Genomic DNA, 20,791 nt, shown 5'->3' with positions numbered 1-20,791 from the left:
TAATCAGTAAGGATGAAGCTGCCAGGTTGGTAGTAGCTTGATTTCTTCATGTCATGTAACTCAAATATGTGGTGTCTCTAGCAATCAGATATTCCATCAGGGTCTGGAGGGTAATCCATATCAGTGTCATTAGCCTGTAATGTTTGATGGTGTATGAGACCCCGCTGACCAATAACTTGAAAGAGGTAACTTGCATCTGTCACTCGACTTTTTGTTTGATAGCCTACGGTGCCTAGGAAGGGAATTTGGGGGAAGAAATTCTTAATGTCAGTCTATACCCCAATTATCTGAAAAATTTAATGTTTTTATTAGAACATTAATAAAATTTGAAAAGATAATCATCGAAAATTGTAATTGGAAGGCAAATATTTATGGAAAAGAAAGCTCATAAAGCTGATGAACTTTGCTGTTCTTTGCTTATTGAAATCAAAATATCAGCTCAATGAAAATTGTTGAGGGCATGGATAATTCATGATTTCTTATTGCTTAATTTAATCGGTGACATCAGAGCACCAACACACTAAAACTATTGATTGAATTTCTGAATAAGACTGTCAACTTCATTATACTCCTCTGCTAGAGATGAAATTTCCAATTCTGGCTAGCCCTCTGCAAATAAATGACATCTATACAGTGTCTTGGCATGGAAGTCTAGATAAAATACCACCTCCAAATTGTAGATACTCAGCGGTGGTGTTTTGTATTATTGTTATTGCATGGGTGTGGAATGGAACATTAAATTATAGTAGACTAGTAATGGACACATAGCTATACATTTATATCTCTACACATACACACACACACACACATACTACTATCATACACATATGTTACAATACTGCATCATATTTAAATAATTTTCATTAGTTTTACTTTGGAAGGACAATTTTCTTTAAAGGTTATAATTATAGCCTTATTTGAGAATGAACATTTAAAAAATCTAAGTGTGATTTTTCTTCTTATTACATAGAGTAATTATGTACCTAGTCACTGTTCTTGAGAACACAGTACATCTTTGGCCTTTAGAATGAGTGAAAATCACTGTTAGAGATGGATATAGGGGTCTGGCAGGCATCTGCTGGGATGTGTATGTTCTCAATGTTCAAGGACAGGAAACCTCCTCCTGTCTTCTGTTACTCATTACATCACTGTTTCTTCTCCTGCCCAGAAACACCACAGCATCGCCTATTCTGCGTCCTGACCAGGCCTGCTTGACTGCTTACCATCAACACTGTCTATCAAGCTAGACTCATTAGCTTAAGAAAGCTTTCAATTAGCCAAACTCCTGTAATTAACTTTCTCCCTATAATTTCCAGTCAGTGTCACTAAACAGAGCCAGTAGACCAGAGGGCATTTGTCTCTCAGTCTTCCACTTAGATGGATCTCAAGCAAATTGAAATTGTAGATGAGAAAGTGCTGCTGTCCACCTCCTGTCTGCTACCATGATGCTGCGCAGTCAAACTAAGAACACCGCTACTGCCAGGCTGCTTCACGATGGTTCCCGCTGTTTCAGCAACTTGTATCAGTGGGAGGTGTATGTGCTCCTCTTTGCTTGGGACACTCAGGTTTTCATCCACTGTCTCTTATTATTAATTAATCATGTCTCCTAAGGCTATCTGAAGTGTCTAGTTTGGATAAAAAATTTATACTCAGCCCAAAATACATTTTGACCAAGAGAATTTATTATTTTTTTAGAAGACAAATGACCCATTTTTTCTCCAAGCTTAGTGTTTTATTTTTATTTTTTCTATTTTTAAAATTATCAATTCATATCTCTGAGATTTAAATAATCCAAAAATATGAAAAGAAAATGAAGAGAAATTCTAAAAAGTTTGATCTCTTTCAAAATTGTCTTAATATCTTTTGAATATAGCAACTATCTTATATCCATAATATTAACTTTAAAAAATGAGGTTCATAAAGCCTGGCACCACATTTCACATCTTTTCTGGCATCAGAACAAACTGTACAGGCCATGTTAGGAAAAACCTTGATCTATGAAACAGGAAGCATGGTCTGCTTTGGTGAGCATGGAGGCGGGTCCTTCAAGCCCCTTCAGACTGATCTTTGCTTCTTGCGGTCCTCTCTTCTGTGTGATAGAGAATTCTTTTCGCTTCTCAGAACAACATGGCAGCAGTTTCCAGCGGAGACGCCTTACAGATGCTTAAACATCATTAATGCGTCTGGTTTCACTGTTTCCACTAACTGTTCATTGGTTGGTAGCGACACGTAAGCCAGAAGCCAGGTCCCATTATTCTGCTGTGCCTTTCCCTTTGCCCTCCTGCCTACTTTCCACGGACTTTCTTTATCAGCCCTAACACTCACAACTGAGTTATCAATAGTGTGCTGATTTTATTTTTAGCTTATAGTTATGAATATCTATATATTCATAACTAAATGAATACTCAGAAACTGTTTGCTTATTTCTATAATATTTAATAATATTAAATATTCCCATAATAACTGAGTGGGAAGATTCTATTATTTAGGCTGTAGATCTTTAAATAAAGAGCAAAACCTCTCAATTTTTACATAACATATCACACACAAATGGAAACATAATGTAAGTAGATTTATATTTCAGTTTAAATTGTATGTGTTACTTATGAGAAAAGACTTAACTGCTTGAATGCCATTCACATTGAAATAATAAAATACCTTTATATTTTTACAATGGCTTTAAACTTCTAACTCCTTTTTCATGTATCACTTATGTTTAATTCTCTGTAGTATGTGTTTATACTGATTCTGGGCTGTGGCTCAGAGACATTAAGAGATAGATGAAGCCACAAAGCTAGTAAGTGAGAGAAGGAGTCTTTTGACCTTCTTTTTTATGACTCTAAACCCGGTGAGAGCTGTTACATAAAGCCATGCAAATTATGCAGATTTACGTCATGTTCCATTCACGGGGACAGCTGTGTGAATGAATGACAATTCCCAGAACTATCAATGAACAATCTTTTGATCTAACAAAGCCCCTGCAGATTCTTCCCCTTTTCTGGCTAGAGAAACAGACACATCTATAATGCCAAATATGGCTGGTGTGATAAATACTGTTTACAATGTAATGAAAGGACTGTGCATCACAGAGTAAAAAGATGTGAGTACTTTAGGGAAACTTATACAAATGAATGTAATGGAAGAACTGACCACTTTGTGTTTCTGTGTGAGAGGTGTTCGCATCTGTTTTAATGATATTTGGAACTATGAAGACTGAATTATCTACTGAGAAGTTCATTCAGAAAACTGAATTGCACTGAGCTTTAGGTCTCTTATCATAGATGGAAAGATGAGAAATTTCCTCACTCCATTCCTAGGCCTAGTTGGTTTTCTAACCATCTAGTTTTTAACTGTTTAAAACTCAGTTGAGACCTTACCCTTTCAGAGGAGGGAATAGTGGGTGGGTGGGTGGGTGAGTGGGGGAAGGCTGGGGAGGAATGGAAGGAAGGAGGAGAAGGGGATCTGTGGTTGGCATGTAAAATGCATAAAAAAATTCTTAAATAAAAAATAAAATAAAAAAAAAACAATCCTTACTTCTGTGCCTGGTAGTAATATTGGTTTCCTAGGAATGTGAAGTATAAATAGACAGTGGAATCAGAATTTTGTTTAGGGCCTATCAATTTAAAGGTGAAACCATGGTGACTATAATCTCCAATTTCAGAGTAAAGTTGTTGCACTTATTATCAAAGAAACATCCAGTCTTCTTCCAGAGATTTAAACTCTTTAACAATCAATATCTGGGTCAAAGATAGTAACCTTTATGGAAGATCATTAATCTAATATTTTTTATTATTGGGCATGTTGGCTAGTGCCCATCCTGGGAGATGTTTTGGGTCATATCTCTAGGAGTACGTGAGCAAGGTTCCCATCATAAGCACTATAAACTAGCCTATAGGATGAGTACCATTTCATAGTGTATGTTTTATTATTATCTGAGTACGGGTTCAGAGACAGAAGAAGAGTTTCTAGAGTAAGCAGCTAGCATCTTGAAGCTCCTTGTAGGTGATTCATGGTAATCCTTTGAAGTAATGAGCAGGATTGTACCACCCTTTAGGAAGATGTTTCTGAAGGTAGAGCAGAGAGCAAGATGGAAGAAGTGACTGACTGCTTTAAGAGATATCTGACAGAGATGATTGTAGTAACTATTCAATAGAGAGGTTGGATAGCACCAAGACGCAGAAGAGGGAGTGAAATAGAACACATGGACTCATTTACATTGTGGTTGGGTAAGATTTGTGGTCAGTTAAATGGATATTGTTGAAGGCTCTAAAGAGATATCAAATCAATTCTGGGACTCCTGCATTGCCTCACCAATGTATCAAATGTACATGGTCTCATGTAATTTTCTAGATACTAATGATACAATGAGGAGTATATAGATAAGATGCCTGTACCGTTGCATTCTAGAGTGGGGGACAGATGCTAAGTAAATAATAGAATGCACCTTCTTGGAGTTTATATATGTCTATGTTTATTTTTATGATGCTGTGGGCACCCAAGTGGGGAAGTGCAGTTATTTATTTGCTTGTGTTTGTTTGTGTGTGCATGCAGATGCACATGTCTGAAGTCCTATGTGCATGTGTGTGGTCTATGTGTGGAGGTTAGAAGTCAAACTTTGTTGTAGGTCCTCAGGGGGGTTCTCACAGGTCTGTATGTTGCTGGAGGGCTTCTCTCCAGGTTCCACCAAGCCCTGAAGTCCCACAATCCACGTATAAAATAACCACTCAGACACTTATATTACTTATAAACTGTATGGCCGTGGCAGGCTTCTTGTTAACTGTTCTTATATCTTAAATTAACCCATTTCTATAAATCTATACCTTGCCACGTGGCTCGTGGCTTACCAGCGTCTTTACATGTTGCTTGTCCTGGCGGTGGCTGCAGTGTCTCTCCCGCTCCTTCTTCCTGTTTCCCCAATTCTCCTCTCTTCTTGTCCCACCTATACTTCCTGTCTTGTCACTGGCCATCAGTGTTTTATTTATATAGAGCGATATCCACAGCACTGTAGTTCACCAAAGAAGAAAGACTGGCTATCCAGAAATCTCCAGGCACCGGCCTGTCTCTCCCTCTTCAGCACTGATACAAGCATGTGCCTCCATATGCAGATCCTCATGCTTACATGACCAGCACTTGACCACTGGGGCTTCCTCCACAGCCCTTCAGTTAGTTATTCATACCAGTTTAGTATCAGGCTTTTCTAACTTGGAAATTCACTAGAAAATTACAGAGGGGGAAGAACTCTTAGAAATTTGACTACACAGCTTCACATTCACAAATTGTTCCAATTCTGCCCTCTTTCTGTTTTTTTTTAAATCAGCATAGCCATTTTTATGATATGTAATGAATTCATCATTTCCTGCCATCTAAAAGAAATTAGGGTCATAATGATGAGGGAGAAAGTGCAGGTATGTGGGTCTTACTCTGTATTATTCTAATTATCCCACCTATGGATTTTTAGCTCTTGGAAGGTCCCATAAGACATAAAAATCTTCACACGACAAAGAGTTCTCATTAATAGACATGGGATGTCTGGGAGGTTCTGGTTTGCCATGGGGGGTTGTTGGAAGGTTATTAATTGGCTTATGCATTTAAATTCATTGAAAAGTAGAGCTAAATTTAACCTAGTATATTAAACAGTATGCTTTTATGTCAGGGGAAGATGTAATTCTCTTTTCTATTATATAATTTCATGGGAGATTTGTTTTATAATTGAATGAGTTGTGATATATTTACATGTGTTTCTATTGAAAATGATGAAAACATTTTCACATCTTTCCCTATTGCTTATTAAAATGATGATGGAAACTTACCATTTGCAATTACTTTGAAGATTTCTGGAGGCAAATATATAGCTGTTTCCTTATATTTTAGTGCATTTTATAGTTATATATTGGTTATAAAAATAATTTTAACTGGTTTACTCTTTATATGATGTAAGAACACATTTTTGGATAGGAGAATTCATTTTTATTTCAGTGTACTTTCACTCTCCCTGCATGTATACAGCTTCTAACATGATTTAAAATCAGTCACGAATAGCTCCTCCAGTTATAGCAATAACTTGAGGACTCTAGAACTCTGAGTTTATAGAGTTGGAAAAGTTTGAATTTCTTGTTTGTTCTGGTATGCTAAATTCCAGTTACTTGGTCTATGCATTTATTTTAACTTAAGTGCAGTTGGTATTTATTAACAGCAGTACAAAAGAAGCTAAGACTGAAAAGCACAAATGATTATTGCTGTAGTTTGTCTCCTGGAGAGTCCTAAGATAAAGACAAAGACCCAGTTACTAAGAGCCAACTAAGGAGCACATTTTGATGGTTTATTTCCAAGCCACTGTGACCAGCCATGGAAACAAGTACATTACCACTGCCAAGAGTCTGAGATTCTTTGTAAGACAAAGAACGTGAGCTGGGGGTGTAGGGAGTGGGATCTGGAAGGAGTTGGGGTTTAGGAAAGAATATGACAAAAATATAATGTACAAAAGACCCAAAGAATAAATAAAAAATGAGTTCAAGATCTTTCTCGTCCCCTCTCTCCACAACTGCAAAGGCTCCTTTAAGAGTTTCAGTGTTCTTTATATTGGTTTGGTTTTGTACAGCACAGTATGGCCTCCTCTCCTATCGTTGAGGATTGTAGAAGTATAAGGAGACAGTGGGCTTTGTTCTTTATGCTGTTTTGGGAAAGACTCATGTGGCCTCATCTGCCCCACAGCAGGGCATCTGGATTACACAGGGCTCCTGGACCCAACAGGCATTGTAGCAACTTGCAGTTAAAGGTAGGCTGTGCCGCTCAGACTATGGACTTAAGGAGCCTATTAGACAATAGCACCGTGTAACAATTCTCTGATTCTGACAAAACTTTTACAGAACTGTGGGTAGGAGTCATTGATATAGGCACAAGGAAATGAAAATAAATTCTCATAAATGGATGGAAGAACATCATCTATTCAGAATTTACATTGATTAGAACTTCATAAAATGGTAAATGAAACCAGATTTTTAAAGGCAGTAAATACTATGCAAAATAATGTAGATACTAATTAGCTTGCCAACATTAAGGAGGACATTTTGGCCTTTTATAAGTAAGCAGCTCCTGTCATTTGAAAGCTTCGAGTTTTGTTTGCTGTTTGTTTGCAGTAGTTGATCATGTCTTAGGGGAGACTTCACAGATGTTTCTCTTGGTGTTCTTGTTTAACAGAGGACAATAGAGAGCTATGTGGATAAACGTATGGGCACAACATATGGTCCTCCCGCGGGGAAGAAGATGGCTGTCTTTATTGATGATTTGAATATGCCAGTAATCAATGAATGGGGTGATCAGGTATATTGAGCCTACTGTACATTTTAATTTTGCCAATTTGTGACTGATGACTAATTTTTTTTTTTGTTTCTTCAGCATACAACTTCTGAGTTTCAATCAACTCTCTTCTATAGAAAACTTAAGGAATTACACGCTAGGAGCATGTCTGTCTGTCTGTCTGTCTGTATTTCCTCTCCTCACTCTGCGTGTGTGGTGTGTGTGTAGATGCACTCTCTTCTAACTGTACTTGTGAGGCCAGAGGTTGTCATCAGGTGGCTTTCTCGACCACTCTCCAGCTTTCTCCAGACATGTCTCTCTGAACCTGGGCCTCACCATGTTGCCGGTTGGCCACTAAGACCCTGGAGTTCTCTTGTCTCTACTCCCAACCCCAGCTCGGGGGTGATTGGTGTGCATGACCACACCTGGCTTTTATGTGGGTGCTGGGGAATCTGAACTTAGGTCTTCATGCTCGAGCGTCAAGTGCTTCCCCCACTGGGCCTTTCCTTGGCCCAAGGAATGGCATTTTAATTCTCGAGGTTGTTTTTCTTAGGTTACTAACGAGATTGTCCGGCAGCTGATGGAACAAAATGGATTCTATAACCTAGAGAAGCCTGGCGAGTTTACTAGCGTTGTAGACATCCAGTTCTTGGCGGCCATGATCCACCCTGGGGGTGGACGCAATGACATACCACAGCGATTGAAGAGGCAGTTCTCCATATTCAACTGCACCTTGCCTTCAGATGCTTCCATGGACAAAGTCTTTGGTAAAATGGTTGTTAGAGGGCAAGGGAAAAGAGGGACACGTTCTCTAGGGCAGCACAAAGCAGCCTTATCACCTTTTTAGTTCCTTTCCTACAGTGATTAACTCTAGATATTTATGGAGGTGGATACCTCAGTTTATGTTGTCTCCTTTGTTAGCATTATTATTATTAATTATTTAAGTAGCTGTTCCTAGCCTCTCAAGCAATGATGTTAAACATGGCAGGTACATAAGTTGGTTTTCACATGGGCAGCCTGTATATTCCTTTGTTAGGAACATGTAGCTGATTAACTAATACAAATAATGAATGTTTTGCCATAAGAATGACAGTGTACAAAACATAAGAGTTCCCCATCTGGCCATCAGGGTAGTCAACATAATTGCAATCAATTACTGATGGGTTAAACATGGAATACTTCAGCGATAATTAAATTGAAGAACTACTAACTCAATATATAGCCAAGTATATTTAATTCAACAATGAAAAAAAATATATATTTTACTTATTCTGGACTTACTCTTTGTAGAAAAAAAAGTGTGAAGTTGTGAAAAACTCTCTGTTAGGTATTAATTTACAATTTCTGAAAGTGCCACTGTCACAAAACTCATTAAGATTACCCTAATTAATTTCTGGCAGGATAAAATGTCATCTTATCACCCCAGGCTAGGAGAGTGTGACAGCGCTCTGCCTTCAGTCACAGCAGAGGGAAGGTTTGGAGACCAAATGACATTTGAATTATCTAAACTTGGGGAAAGTAAAGTAGATGAGAAGGAATGACTACTATCACTTTTAATTATTCTTTGGAGCCTGGAAAATGTGATGCATAAGAAAGTAATCTTATAATGCATGGGACAACAGAAGAGGAGACTATAGAGGACTTAGGAAAACCATTTATCTTTTTATAAGTCAATTTATATATTTATTGTTGTTGTTTAATAATAATAAATTAGTGTCTGTAGTGTTTTCAGTGGCATTTGTTTTCTTCAATAATAATATAAAATAATAATAATAATAATTATTTTTACTCTATTAGAGACAGAATCTAGAGCTTTGAGCTCATTAGGCTAATGCTCTGCCCTTGAGCAGTTTTTCTCCAGCCCTTTAGCCGTATTTTTAAATCAACACTCCGATATTTTGAATGCTGACTTACTTAAACCTATGACTGGTTTTCAAGTATTTGAAAAAAAAAAAATCAATAGACCATTAACTGATGTCTTTGTCTATACTGCTTGGCCACCTGTAAACATACACCAGTACATTTGTGTAAAGTCTGTATGGTGCTTCTGGACAGAGTTGTGTGATTCGTCGGAATGTGATGATCCTCCCCTTTCCAGGTGTGATTGGGGTAGGCTACTACTGTCCCCAGCGAGGCTTCTCCGAGGACGTGCGGGATGCTGTGATGAAGCTGGTGCCCCTGACCCGCCGCCTGTGGCAGATGATCAAAGTGAAGATGCTCCCTACCCCTGCAAAATTCCACTATGTGTTTAACCTTCGAGACCTTTCCAGGATCTGGCAGGGCATGCTGAACGTAACTTCAGAGATCATCAAAGACACAAGTGTAAGCGATACTTAAGACATAAAAACAATTCACATAGCTAATTTCTTATCCTAAATATTTAAATTTGATTTTTATGTGAGGTCTGAAAAAAAATTGGATCCTTTTGCATACTGTTAATTTCTTCATCCGTGTCTGGCTAACATTGTTAAAAAAAGAAAAACAAACCTAAATATTACATTAGAAAATTTGAATTATAATTTTCAATTAAATTAATTTATATTTAGGGAAACATTAAACAGAATTATTATCTAAGGGCGTATGTATTAGTTTCTTTTCCTATTCTTGTGATAAAATGCCCTGATAAAAGCAATTTAAAGAAGAAAGGATTTATTCTGGTTCTTAATTGGAAGATATGGATTGTCACAGCGGGGAAGTCATGGTGACAGTGTGAGGCAGCTGGTCACGTGGCTGCCACAGTCAGGATGCAGACAGAATGAATGCTGATACTGAGCTCGCTTTCTCCTTTTGCATTAGTCTCTGCCCATGGAATGATGCTACCCATAGTTAAGGCAGGTCTTCCCACCTCAACTGTCCAGTTCTAGATGATTCAACAACATGGGCATAGGCTTGTGTTCTAGGTGCCCCCAGTTCCTGTTGAGCTGACAGGCAATATTAACCACAGGGTAGAATAGAAGAAACCATTGGTTTTTGGTTTTTCATAATATGCTATTTTCTTCAATAAATAATGGGCACAACTATGATTGACTTTATTCTATAATAGTCCTGGTACTTTAAACTTGACTTTTTAAACTTAAAAAAAAATGTAACTATATTTATAAATCGACAGTCAGAGTGAAAAGAAACCATTTTGTTGTTAATCAGCCGTGATTTTTTCTTGTAACTAGATGAAGTAAAAGAATTATTCATTCTGCTGCAATTAAAAAGAGGCAGCAGAGTAGAAAATTCATTTAATACAAAACCCAAAATGAGCACTTGTGGATGTATGTGAATGTGACAGTTCCTGTGTTGTAAGAATTTCCTTCGATCTAGAACAATAGCTTAAAAACCCAGTGTCTGTTACCCTCAGAGCATGCCTGTGTGCTTAGGCTAAGTCACAGGTGGCACTTGCCCGGCCTTTCAGGATCTGGGGACATAGTTTGGTGACTGCTTCAGGAGTACTGGCTACAGAAACACTCAGAGGGTGACAAATAGTTGGTAAGCATGGCAGTGCTCACTGTCACATCCCTTCATCTCTGCTCCAGATGCTCACCAGTAGGCCCCCACACAGGCTAACTTTTGAAAACTAGACAGTCTTGGGGAAAGCTCATAATCCTTTTGACAAAACTGACATTGAGTTTAGCAGCAGTGAATATTTCAAGTTGATTTATAAAAATTAAAATGTACTATTACTGTGTGCGTGCAGGTGTGTGTATGCACGGACGTGTGGACACACAGACACACAGATATAGACACAGAGACACAGACACACACATACACAGACAGATACAGACAGACAGACAGACAGACACACACACACACACACACACACACACACACACACACACACACACGCGCACGCGCCATGGCACCATGTGGAGGTCAGAAGGCAACTTTGTGGAGTACATTCTCTCTTTCCACTTTGATATGGCTTCCAGGGGTCAACTGAAGACATCAAGCTTGCAGGGGAAGCACCTTTACATTCTCAGCCATCTGGCCTGCTCTCAAGTTGCATTTTCCTCTCTTGGTATTATTAATTAATTAATGGAATTGTGGAATGTGATTCTCATCTACTATTCTTTATTAGCCATTCTGGACACTTATTTTAAGTCAATACAAACAATTTTTAGCAATTGATGCTATAGCAAACTTTCTCTTAACAGAAACTTTTATATTCTGGAAAGCAAATAGCTTTTTGTCATTAGTAACAAAACCTGACATGAAAGGTAAGAAATTTCTGTTAGTATTTTAAACCAAATAATGAGCTTCAGCAAATATTATTTTTCTTAGACTAGAATAGGACTGTTGTTTAATCAATTTCTCCAGTGAATTTTGGTCCCTGAATTTTTTCATATATGCCAGATTTATATTTGCAACAAATTTTCCTTATTTCTGCTAATTAAACATGCCTTTGTAGATCTCAATGGCACACATATAAGAGTTGCTCATACACTGTACATTACACTATTAATGGCCCATGAAAGGAAATGTTGTAACCGATTTAATAACAATTGAAGACCTTTTCATTCAATGTCAGTTAGTTTGTTGATTAATCTGATAAATTTGTAGCAATTTTTATGTGGGGATATTTTCTTTTTAATTTAGACCATAAAAGAATAAATTTGATTTCTCTTTATTATACTTGAATAAAATCAATACAAATTGGAATATGGGCATTTAAAATGTATTGTATGTATTTTTAAAGTGGTGTATCTGATCTATATGCCAGAGAGATGAAGCTCTATGGTATATAACTTGAAGTCTCATCTCAACTAAGGCCCAGTCAGGATTAATGACTCATTTAATTATGCCTTCAACAGGAACTGCTCAAGCTGTGGAAGCATGAGTGTAAACGGGTGATAGCTGACCGCTTCACCATGTCCAGTGATGTGACTTGGTTTGATAAAGCCTTAGTCAGTTTGGTCAAGGAGGAGTTTGATGAAGAGAAAACACTGGTGGTGGATTGTGGAGTTGATGCTTATTTTGTGGATTTCTTGAGGGATGCACCAGAAGCTACAGGTAAACTATTGAGGAAGAGTTTGAAGTTCCCCAAAAGGTGGTCCCCGAAGGGAGAGCTAATGATAGAAGATTTGTACATTTTCAGGGCTTCAGTTCCTAAAGGTGAATTACTGACTGGTTTTTAAATGAACATTATTTTTTGTTTAAAAGCTGTTTCTGAAACTGAAGATGGATTTTTTGCTCAATTTTCATATATAAAGGGCACTGGAGCTATACATCAGTTGTTAGGTACAGTGCTTGCCCACCACACATAAAGCTTTAGACTTCATACACAGGAAGTGGGGGCACAAGCCTGTGATCCCAACAGTTGGAAGGCTGGAGGAGCTAAAGCCATCATTGACTTACTGGGCATTCTAGGCTAATGCAGTTATGTCTTCTAAATGGTTGAGCATGGCTACAGCGTCTCTGATTTGTGTAGTAACAAAATGTGTCACTTCTTTCCAACTACAAAAGGACATTACTTCGTCCTCTGCAGTTGGAAAGAAGCGGCACATTTTTTTTTTTTTTTTTTGTAAATCAAGTCAAGCACGTAGAAAGTCTGGTGAGGCCATTTGGAGAAATGACTAGAATCTATTCTGTGTTCATTTTACTCATCTGTATCTCATATCCTCTGAGGAGGATGACTAGATAGATTGTGCTTCTCAAGGAGCAAAGCATAACTGCTCCATCTGCAGAGAGGGCAAGGCCACAGGAAAATGTCTAACCTCCCGTGACTTCAAAACACTTTATTTTTTGAAGCTTCAGTTGAACGTTTATGAGAGGGTTTCTTTATATTCCTCCTAAAAAAAAGTCATGTAATTCTTGACCTCAAGATTTTTGACGTTAAGTCTCTATTTCTTTTGATTTTCATCTTAACTAGTAGGCTCATATCTCTAGCATGCTCTTTAAGATACAGTGTTGAATTGTGAGTTCTCACTAAATTATATGAAAAAAATATCATTTGAAACTGGTTCCTTCTAGAAAAGAAAGAAGTATATGCCTATGATTATGAAAATCCTAATACTTCTACTATTGTCTGCTTTTGTTTCCTTAAAAATTTACAGTACTGTATTTTAATGAAAAACATTAATATTAAATTGTAGCACTTTGAGTGTGATAATTTAGGCAGAGCTAGTCAAGTTCAGTGATTTGAGGAATCTTACTGCTTCTTGCCAAGGTGAAACATCTGAGGAGACTGATGCTGAAATACCAAAGCTTTATGAGCCAATTGAATCCCTTCATCACCTGAGAGAGCGTTTGAGTGCCTTCCTGCAGCTCTATAATGAGAGCATCCGCGGCACTGGCATGGACATGGTGTTCTTCACAGATGCAATGGTCCACTTAGTCAAGGTACAGTCGCCTCATGAAGGAGTGAGACCCAGGTGACAGACACTTGGCTTTACCCTGGATGACCCCCTCCTTCATTTTCACCTCCTAGGAGAATACTCAGTTTAAAAGTGAACTCATTGTTACATTGCTACATTGAATTTCTAAGCTGAATGCAACATGTCACACTTTATAGGCTTAAAATAAGTGCCTGTATATTTTCAATGTGCGATGTGAGAATTTTATTCAGTGTTGATATTCAGCTTCTGGCTTAGTGTTTTTGTTACACAGGATGAATGTGGTTTATTTGAGTTCAAAGAACAAAGTCTGTTTATTTCTACATCATCTAAAGAATAGCACTTTGAAGTGGGGCGTAAGCCTAACGGACATCAAGTGAAATAAGTGAGGCAGGCAAACGCCACAGCATTCCACTCACATTAGGCACTCAGTGTAGTCATTCACAGAGATAGGAGGCAGAATGGAGAATGCCAGGGCTGGATGGAGAAGGAAATTGGGTGTCAGTGTTTAAATGAGTAGAATTTTAGTTTTGCAGGAAGAAAAGAGATATGGAAGTAGATGGTATTAATGGTTGCACAACAGTGTACATCTACTTAATATTATTAAATCATACATTTTAATTAGTTATGTTAGCAAATTTTGTTACATGCATTGGTAGTATCATCTGCTTTTCTGGAAAGGTACTGTGACTAAGTATCTGATAAAAATAGCTTAAGGGATGACTGGTTTTTTGCTTACTGTTTTAAGGAATAGTCTATCACAGTGTCAAGAGCTTGAGGTAGCTGGTCATATTGCATTTGCAGTCAGGAAGCAGAGAGAGAAAGGAATGCTGGTGTTCAGCTGGTGTTCAGCTTTTTATGTAGTCTAGGACCCAAGCCCAGGGCATGATGAGGTCCACATTTAGGATGTTTTTTTTTTTATATATATATATATATATCAATTAATCTAATCTAGAAAGTTTTTGACAGTACACTTAGAGGTATATTTCAGTGGTGGCTATAAATTCACTTAAATTACAAAATAAAGATTAGCCATCCCCATGTATTTTATAATCAAAGACAATAATTGTAAAAATTAGTTAAAAACAAAACAGCAACAACAAAACAAAACAGTGTGGAAAGTTGATCTTGAGAAGGTGAAAATTCTGTTACAATGAATTCCACCAGGGAAGTAGAATTCCATCCTACTTTGTTATATGGAGAGTTGGTCATTTCTTAAATGCTGGAAGCAAAATATAGATATATATATATATATTTTTGCCTAGAAACTTATATGATCTAATTTATTTACAGCATTAGATTTGCCATTTAGCAGATGTCATCCATTTCCTTCCTTTGTTGACAGCGGTCACTTTTCAGACTGTTACGTACTTTCAGATAGAAAGCAGGTGGCTTGGGCTTGTCTTCCATCATCTAGGTTTAACCGTGAAGAATGATCTCATAGATGCAAGTTTCCCTCTCTAGTGGTTGTAAGATCTGAGCAGTGGAGGTGGTTTGAGAGCTTAACCAAGGAGCTGGTCCTGTGAATTGGGGTTTGCTCACCTGTTTGTTTTCTCTATATGAGGGCAAGGATCTCTCTGCAGGATTGAAGTGAGTCTGAGACAAAGAGAAAACAGAAGAATTATTCATAGATCCGGTCTCCCTAGCATGAGGGATGGAACTTGGTGTCTCTGTGAATTCTTAAAGACATCTGTCTAGAGTGAATGATGAGGCCCAATGTTCTTCCAAATACTAATATAAATAATAGTGTGAAATAAACTTCAGATTTATAGTTGATTAAGAATAGAATGTTTCATTAAGGAGAGAACTTCTGCAATATTGAATAGTTAAAAGAAAGGGAGGGTAAAGAAATTAAAACAAAACAAAAACTACCCAACACTTCACATGTTATGAATGAGCTCTGCCAATGGTGATGTCGTGACTAAATACCTGCTGAAGATGTCTGGTTGGCCTGTGATTACCCATCCCTAAAACTACTAAAGAGTTTATTTTTGCTAGTCTTGTGAAATTCCTTCATTTTCTGTTTTACAACACAAATTACAAGCTTTTCTTCATCTAGCTGAGCATGCCATTGCAGGCACAGTGCCTTAGCTCGGAGGGTATTTTCTTTGGCTCTCAGCCTTTAGCCTGGTTGCTTTGGAATTGTTCAAAGAATACATGTCCAGAACATTTGAGACAAAATTGTGCATTCCTCACTGTGTTCTAAGCTGACTCTTCCTTAACACTTGTGTGTGTGTGTGTGTGTGTGTGTGTGTGTGTGTGTGTGTACACGATGGAAGTCAGAGTCAGATGGAGGTAAAACCTGCAACCAAATGTGCTGTGATATGAGGCCCAGCTCTTTTATTTGTGAAAATGCACAGACTATGTCTTTGTTCTATGTATCTTTATTAACATTATTTAAAAATTTTGAGATTATAATACAATTATATTATTTCTTCCCTCTCTTTCCTTTCTCCAAACCCTCCAATATATCCCTTTGCTCTCTTTCAAATTCAAGGCCTCATTTTATTAATTAATTACTTTTATTGTTGTTACATGCAACAAATTCATATAGATATAAATTTGCATATATATTCACAATTATAATCTGGTCAGCCTGAATGGTGTTACTTGCATGTGTTTTCGGAACTGACCATTTAGTGTTGGATAACCAATTGGTGTGCTCTTCCCTGGGAAGACTGTATCTCCCACTCTTCGCATTCCCTAGTTACCTGTAGTTCTCTGCAGGGTAGAGGCCTTGCCAGATTTCAACAACAATAAACATGCCAAAGAGATATGTGTATCTTTTGTGTGTGTGAAAGTTTAAACTATATTGTTAGTGGTTTATCATAACCTAGGTTCTGATATTGCAATCGACCCATGGACAGCAGTTTACCCAGTATATAATTTAGAAAAGTGGACTGTTAATGGTTAGACATGTCTGATTCCAGAACACCTCATCAGTGTGGATTCTGGTCCATTGATCTGGGTGTCTCTTCACTATGGACAATGAGCTCCATGAAGGCAAACTTCCTCTGAGTCACTTCGGTTTTTCCTGATAGAATGCTTGGAAGATGATCACACACGGAACGCCGACAAATGATCTGGAATTTAAACAAGTCTCCAGTGTGTTCCCAAACAATGCTTTACAGCCTCACCCCCTACTATTTCCCTGTTGCAACCCTGGAGGTGCCACCTCTGGCCGTTTGCTGACTCTGGGAATTTGTGTCTCAGAGGCCGTCCAATGTCCAGCATCTTTGCTCTTCCATGTCTCTTCCTCCCCCTCCCTCCCTCCCTCCCTCCTTCCCTCCCTCCCTCTCTCCCTCCCTCCCTCCCTCCCTTCCCTTCCCTTCCTTCCCTTCCCTTTTCCTTCCTTCCTCCCTCCCTCCCTTTCCTTCCTTCCTCCCTCTGTCCCCCTTCCTTCCTTCCTTCCTTCCTTCCTTCCTTCCTTCCTTCCTTCCTTCCTTCCTTCCTTCCTTCCTTCCTTCCTTCCTCCCTCCCTCCCTCCCTTCCTTCCTTCCAAAGAAGGTTGGTGTTGTGCTTTGCTTTTGGAGATACGGTCTTTGCTAGCCCAGTTGGTCCTGTACTCAACTATGAATCAAAGGCTAGCCCCAACCGTTCTATTCTATTTGGTGGAATTATGGTGTATGTCTCCTTGCCCAGCCAGCGAGCCCCCTTCTCTGTTACACTTCAAGTCATCTTCTAAGACTTAGACAAGATTCGAGCCCCACCCCTGGCCTCAACTCTCTGAGGCAGTGATGTTTCCTTGGAGTTCCATGCTCACACTGTTACCATTGCTTCCTCTCTCAGACACTCACTCATTTCCCACCATCCAGTCCCTCTCCCCCATGGGAGCATGAGTGCCAGAGTCTGGCACAATGGGTGTCACTAATTTTTACAGATTTGCTAGTGAAATCAAAACATGAACACCTTAATCCTAGTCCAAACCTTGGACAAACGAGCCCCACCGAAGGGTCTCCCTGGAGTGCTCTTTCTTTGATTTTTAACAGAACAAGTGTTTTAATTCCACTTTAACATTAACACACTCTTTTTGCTTGTTCACATGTGTGTTCATCTTTCTAATGTCATGATGATTTATCCTGTGGCAGAAACTGAAACAGAAACATTAATTTAATACCGTAGACAATTCTAGGTAAAAATACAATGAAGATTTCTTAATGCCAAATACACAAAAATTCATATAAGCCTCTAACATATTCATATGCATCAAACAAAGGACAGGCTTATCATTGTGAAGTGGCAACCAAGGGAAGTCGGGTTTAGTATGGTTCTGGTTGTTCCTCATCTGTCTTGTGTCAGCATTTTGAATTTACACCAAGGGAAGGTATGAGGGGACACATAGCAGTCCTCTGCCCACAGTGACTTTACAGAGTCACAGTTTGAGAGCAGAAAACTAGGAAAATTGAAGCACACATCTGTCCTCAGGCTCCAGGCTCATATAGAGGCAGGTAGCATAGTCTCATTTCCCACATGCTCAAATTTTTGGAAACTGGCTGCAAACCCAGTGGTATTCCAAGCAGAAATGGAACACACTGAGCTAAGAGAAGAAAATTTTGAGGAAGTGTGCTTAGCAAACCCTTTCCAGGATGTAACGCCTCAGGAATGCTAGCCAGAGTTCTAGGGGACCTATTTTCAAGCCTCACCTCTCACTGTCTTTGGACTTGGAAAAGTAGTTTTTACAATACTCCAGATTAAATGTGTATTTTAGGAGGGAAAAGGCTAGTGCATAAAGTGAAAAGACCATCTGGAGTTCTATGCTGTATCCTCTCTAAAAGAGCTGGAAGCCTGATGGGAGCACTTCATTCCATACCAGGAAAGCTAAATTAATGAATGACTCCCAGGAGGGGGACTGGGGATAGTCTGTGTCTACTGAGTAGGGTGCTGTAGACTCCTGACCCACCTTTCATCACTTCTTGACAGAAACCTTGGCTATCACCATCTTGTCAAGGAGTAGGAGGATTATGCACATTTTCCTTTCATCATCTCTGTTATTCTTAAGTAGTTTTCCTCCCTTTGGTTTGAGCTTTCTGTTTTCACATGCGGAACATAATCCAGTCAGGGGCATGCTCTGAGTTCTAAGGATAAGCGTTCTTCTAACATTCCTGCTGTCTTTCCTAGCAGGCTTCTTTAGGTTGCATATACTAAAAGGATATCTCAAGGTCTCCTTTAGTTTTTCTACTTGTGAACAGAGCCAGTCACAGTCTGGAAGATGTTGGTACCTTATGGGATCTTGAGGGCTCACCCCCCTAGGTGCCACCTGATAGTGCAACCCGAGTGCTGTCACAGTGCAGAAGTGTTCCATTGCCTTCAGCAGTATGGCTCTCTCTTCCGACCTTGAGCCACCTTTGTCTTCCAAATGTTGATTTGCCTTAAAAATTTATTATTTTAAAATACATTTTTAGATTAAAATAGAATTGCATCATTTCCCCTTCCATTTCTTCCTTATAGCGCTCCTAGGTACTCTCCTTCTACTCTTTCTAATGTCTCTCCATTCTCAAATTGTTAGCTTCTTTTTTCATTATTACACACACACACACACACACACACACACACACACACACACACAAATAAAATACAAGCTTCCAAATCCAGTGTGTGTGTGTGTGTGTGTGTGTGTGTGTGTGTGTGTGTGTGTGGTTTCAGGGCTGACCACTTTGTGACCACTTTGTATCAGATAACCAATAAGAGGTCTCATCTCAGGGAGAGGCTAATTCTCCCTCTTCCATCAGTTATTAGTTGTATTTGGCTTTATTTTTACATCGAGCAAATGATATAATGGGGGAATTTACATGTTGAAAGATGTGAGTCTTTTCTGCTTTGTGTTGTAGATCTCTCGAGTCATTCGCACTCCTCAGGGAAATGCCCTTCTGGTTGGTGTGGGCGGATCAGGAAAACAGAGCCTGACAAGGTTGGCTTCGTTCATCGCTGGCTATACCTCTTTCCAGATCACTCTGACAAGGTAAGAGCTTTTATGTTACCATAAAATGGATTTTGAAGAAAGGTTCTCAGAGGTCACCAACAGTTAAGAATGAATTTTCTTATGTACCCTAAGAATCACAATAGTTTTCCTCCTCAATACTGACACGTCTTCCCCTTTCACCCTTTGTCATGGACCAGAACATTTTCTATTAGTAACCTGCTTTTGAAACATTTCAGCCTCTCACTACAGAGCATTGATGCTTCTTTGTTTTTATGTTTTATGTAGTATAAGCACTAAGTGTATCTTTTGTATCTTTTAGAAGGCATTTATATATCATAAGTGTTAATGCAGATTTCAGCAATATTAATGTAATGAAAAATAGATGAAAAATTTATACGTGCAAACACTAAATTTGTTGAATATTGAGTAGATACTGAACACTGTCTCAGGGGACATGACTGTGTTAACTTTGTGTTACTTGGGGAAAATAACTGATAATCAACTTAAGGAAGAAAGATTTACTTTGGCTCATGGTTTTAAACAATGGTTAGCTCTGTTGTCTATGGATTTGCAGTGAGGGAAAATCATGATAGACTCTGCATGGGTATGTGGTAAAGCAAGACTGCCTACCTCATGGAAATAGAGAAGGAGAAAGAAATAGGTAAGGAGAGCAAGAGATATACATACAGAGAGAGAGACAGAGAGAGACACACACAGAGAAAGAGAGACAGAAAGAGGCAGAGAGACAGACAGAGACAGAACGAGACAGACAGAAGAGAGATGGAGACATGGAGGACGAGAAAGAGGAGCACATACATATCTTAATATCCTCCTCAAGAGCAGCCCCCAAGGGCCAGTGACCAAATTTTCCCCTAAGGTTCTATCACTTCCCAATGACACCATGGGCTGGAGACCAAGCTACCAACACATGGGTCCCTGGGAGACAGTCCTGGACCAGTGAATAGCACAGATAACTCTAGCCAGTGTCATTGTGCTGCTTATAGCCACTCAAAGGAGACAAGTGATGAGCATTTCAATAAAATATGCTCTGGAGGTACTGTTTGTGTCTAATAGGAACATAAATGCAGACACAGCAGAAAAAGGTTCCTGGAAGAAATGATGTGAAAATGAAACCTGCATCTGAGTAGGAATTCTAGAAGAAGAGTTCAGGAGTGTTCAGGCAAAAGCATTGGCGTTTTGCAGTTAACTTCATGGCATGTTACTTTTGATCCCTGGAAGAATCAAATATGATTGA

The 20,791-nt window shown here is 38.7% G+C and overlaps 1 protein-coding gene across 2 annotated transcripts in view; it reads left to right on the top strand.

Moving 5' to 3' along the window:
- Window positions 1-20,791, top strand: part of Dnah5 (dynein axonemal heavy chain 5) — a 289,991-nt gene that overhangs the window by 180,037 nt on the left and 89,163 nt on the right. For both annotated transcript variants that reach the window (XM_076551699.1, XM_076551697.1), the window contains exons 48-53: window positions 7,198-7,320; window positions 7,850-8,063; window positions 9,395-9,618; window positions 12,096-12,294; window positions 13,451-13,623; window positions 19,445-19,575. In XM_076551699.1, coding sequence (XP_076407814.1) covers window positions 7,198-7,320; window positions 7,850-8,063; window positions 9,395-9,618; window positions 12,096-12,294; window positions 13,451-13,623; window positions 19,445-19,575 — 1,064 coding nt within the window. The remainder of the gene's footprint in view (window positions 1-7,197; window positions 7,321-7,849; window positions 8,064-9,394; window positions 9,619-12,095; window positions 12,295-13,450; window positions 13,624-19,444; window positions 19,576-20,791) is intronic.

The sequence above is a fragment of the Peromyscus maniculatus genome, chromosome 15, assembly GCF_049852395.1.
Source record: "Peromyscus maniculatus bairdii isolate BWxNUB_F1_BW_parent chromosome 15, HU_Pman_BW_mat_3.1, whole genome shotgun sequence".
In the NCBI taxonomy this organism is placed as follows: domain Eukaryota; kingdom Metazoa; phylum Chordata; class Mammalia; order Rodentia; family Cricetidae; genus Peromyscus; species Peromyscus maniculatus.
The sequence above is the reverse complement of the archived record's forward strand: the minus strand, read 5'-3'. Positions and strand labels throughout refer to the sequence as shown.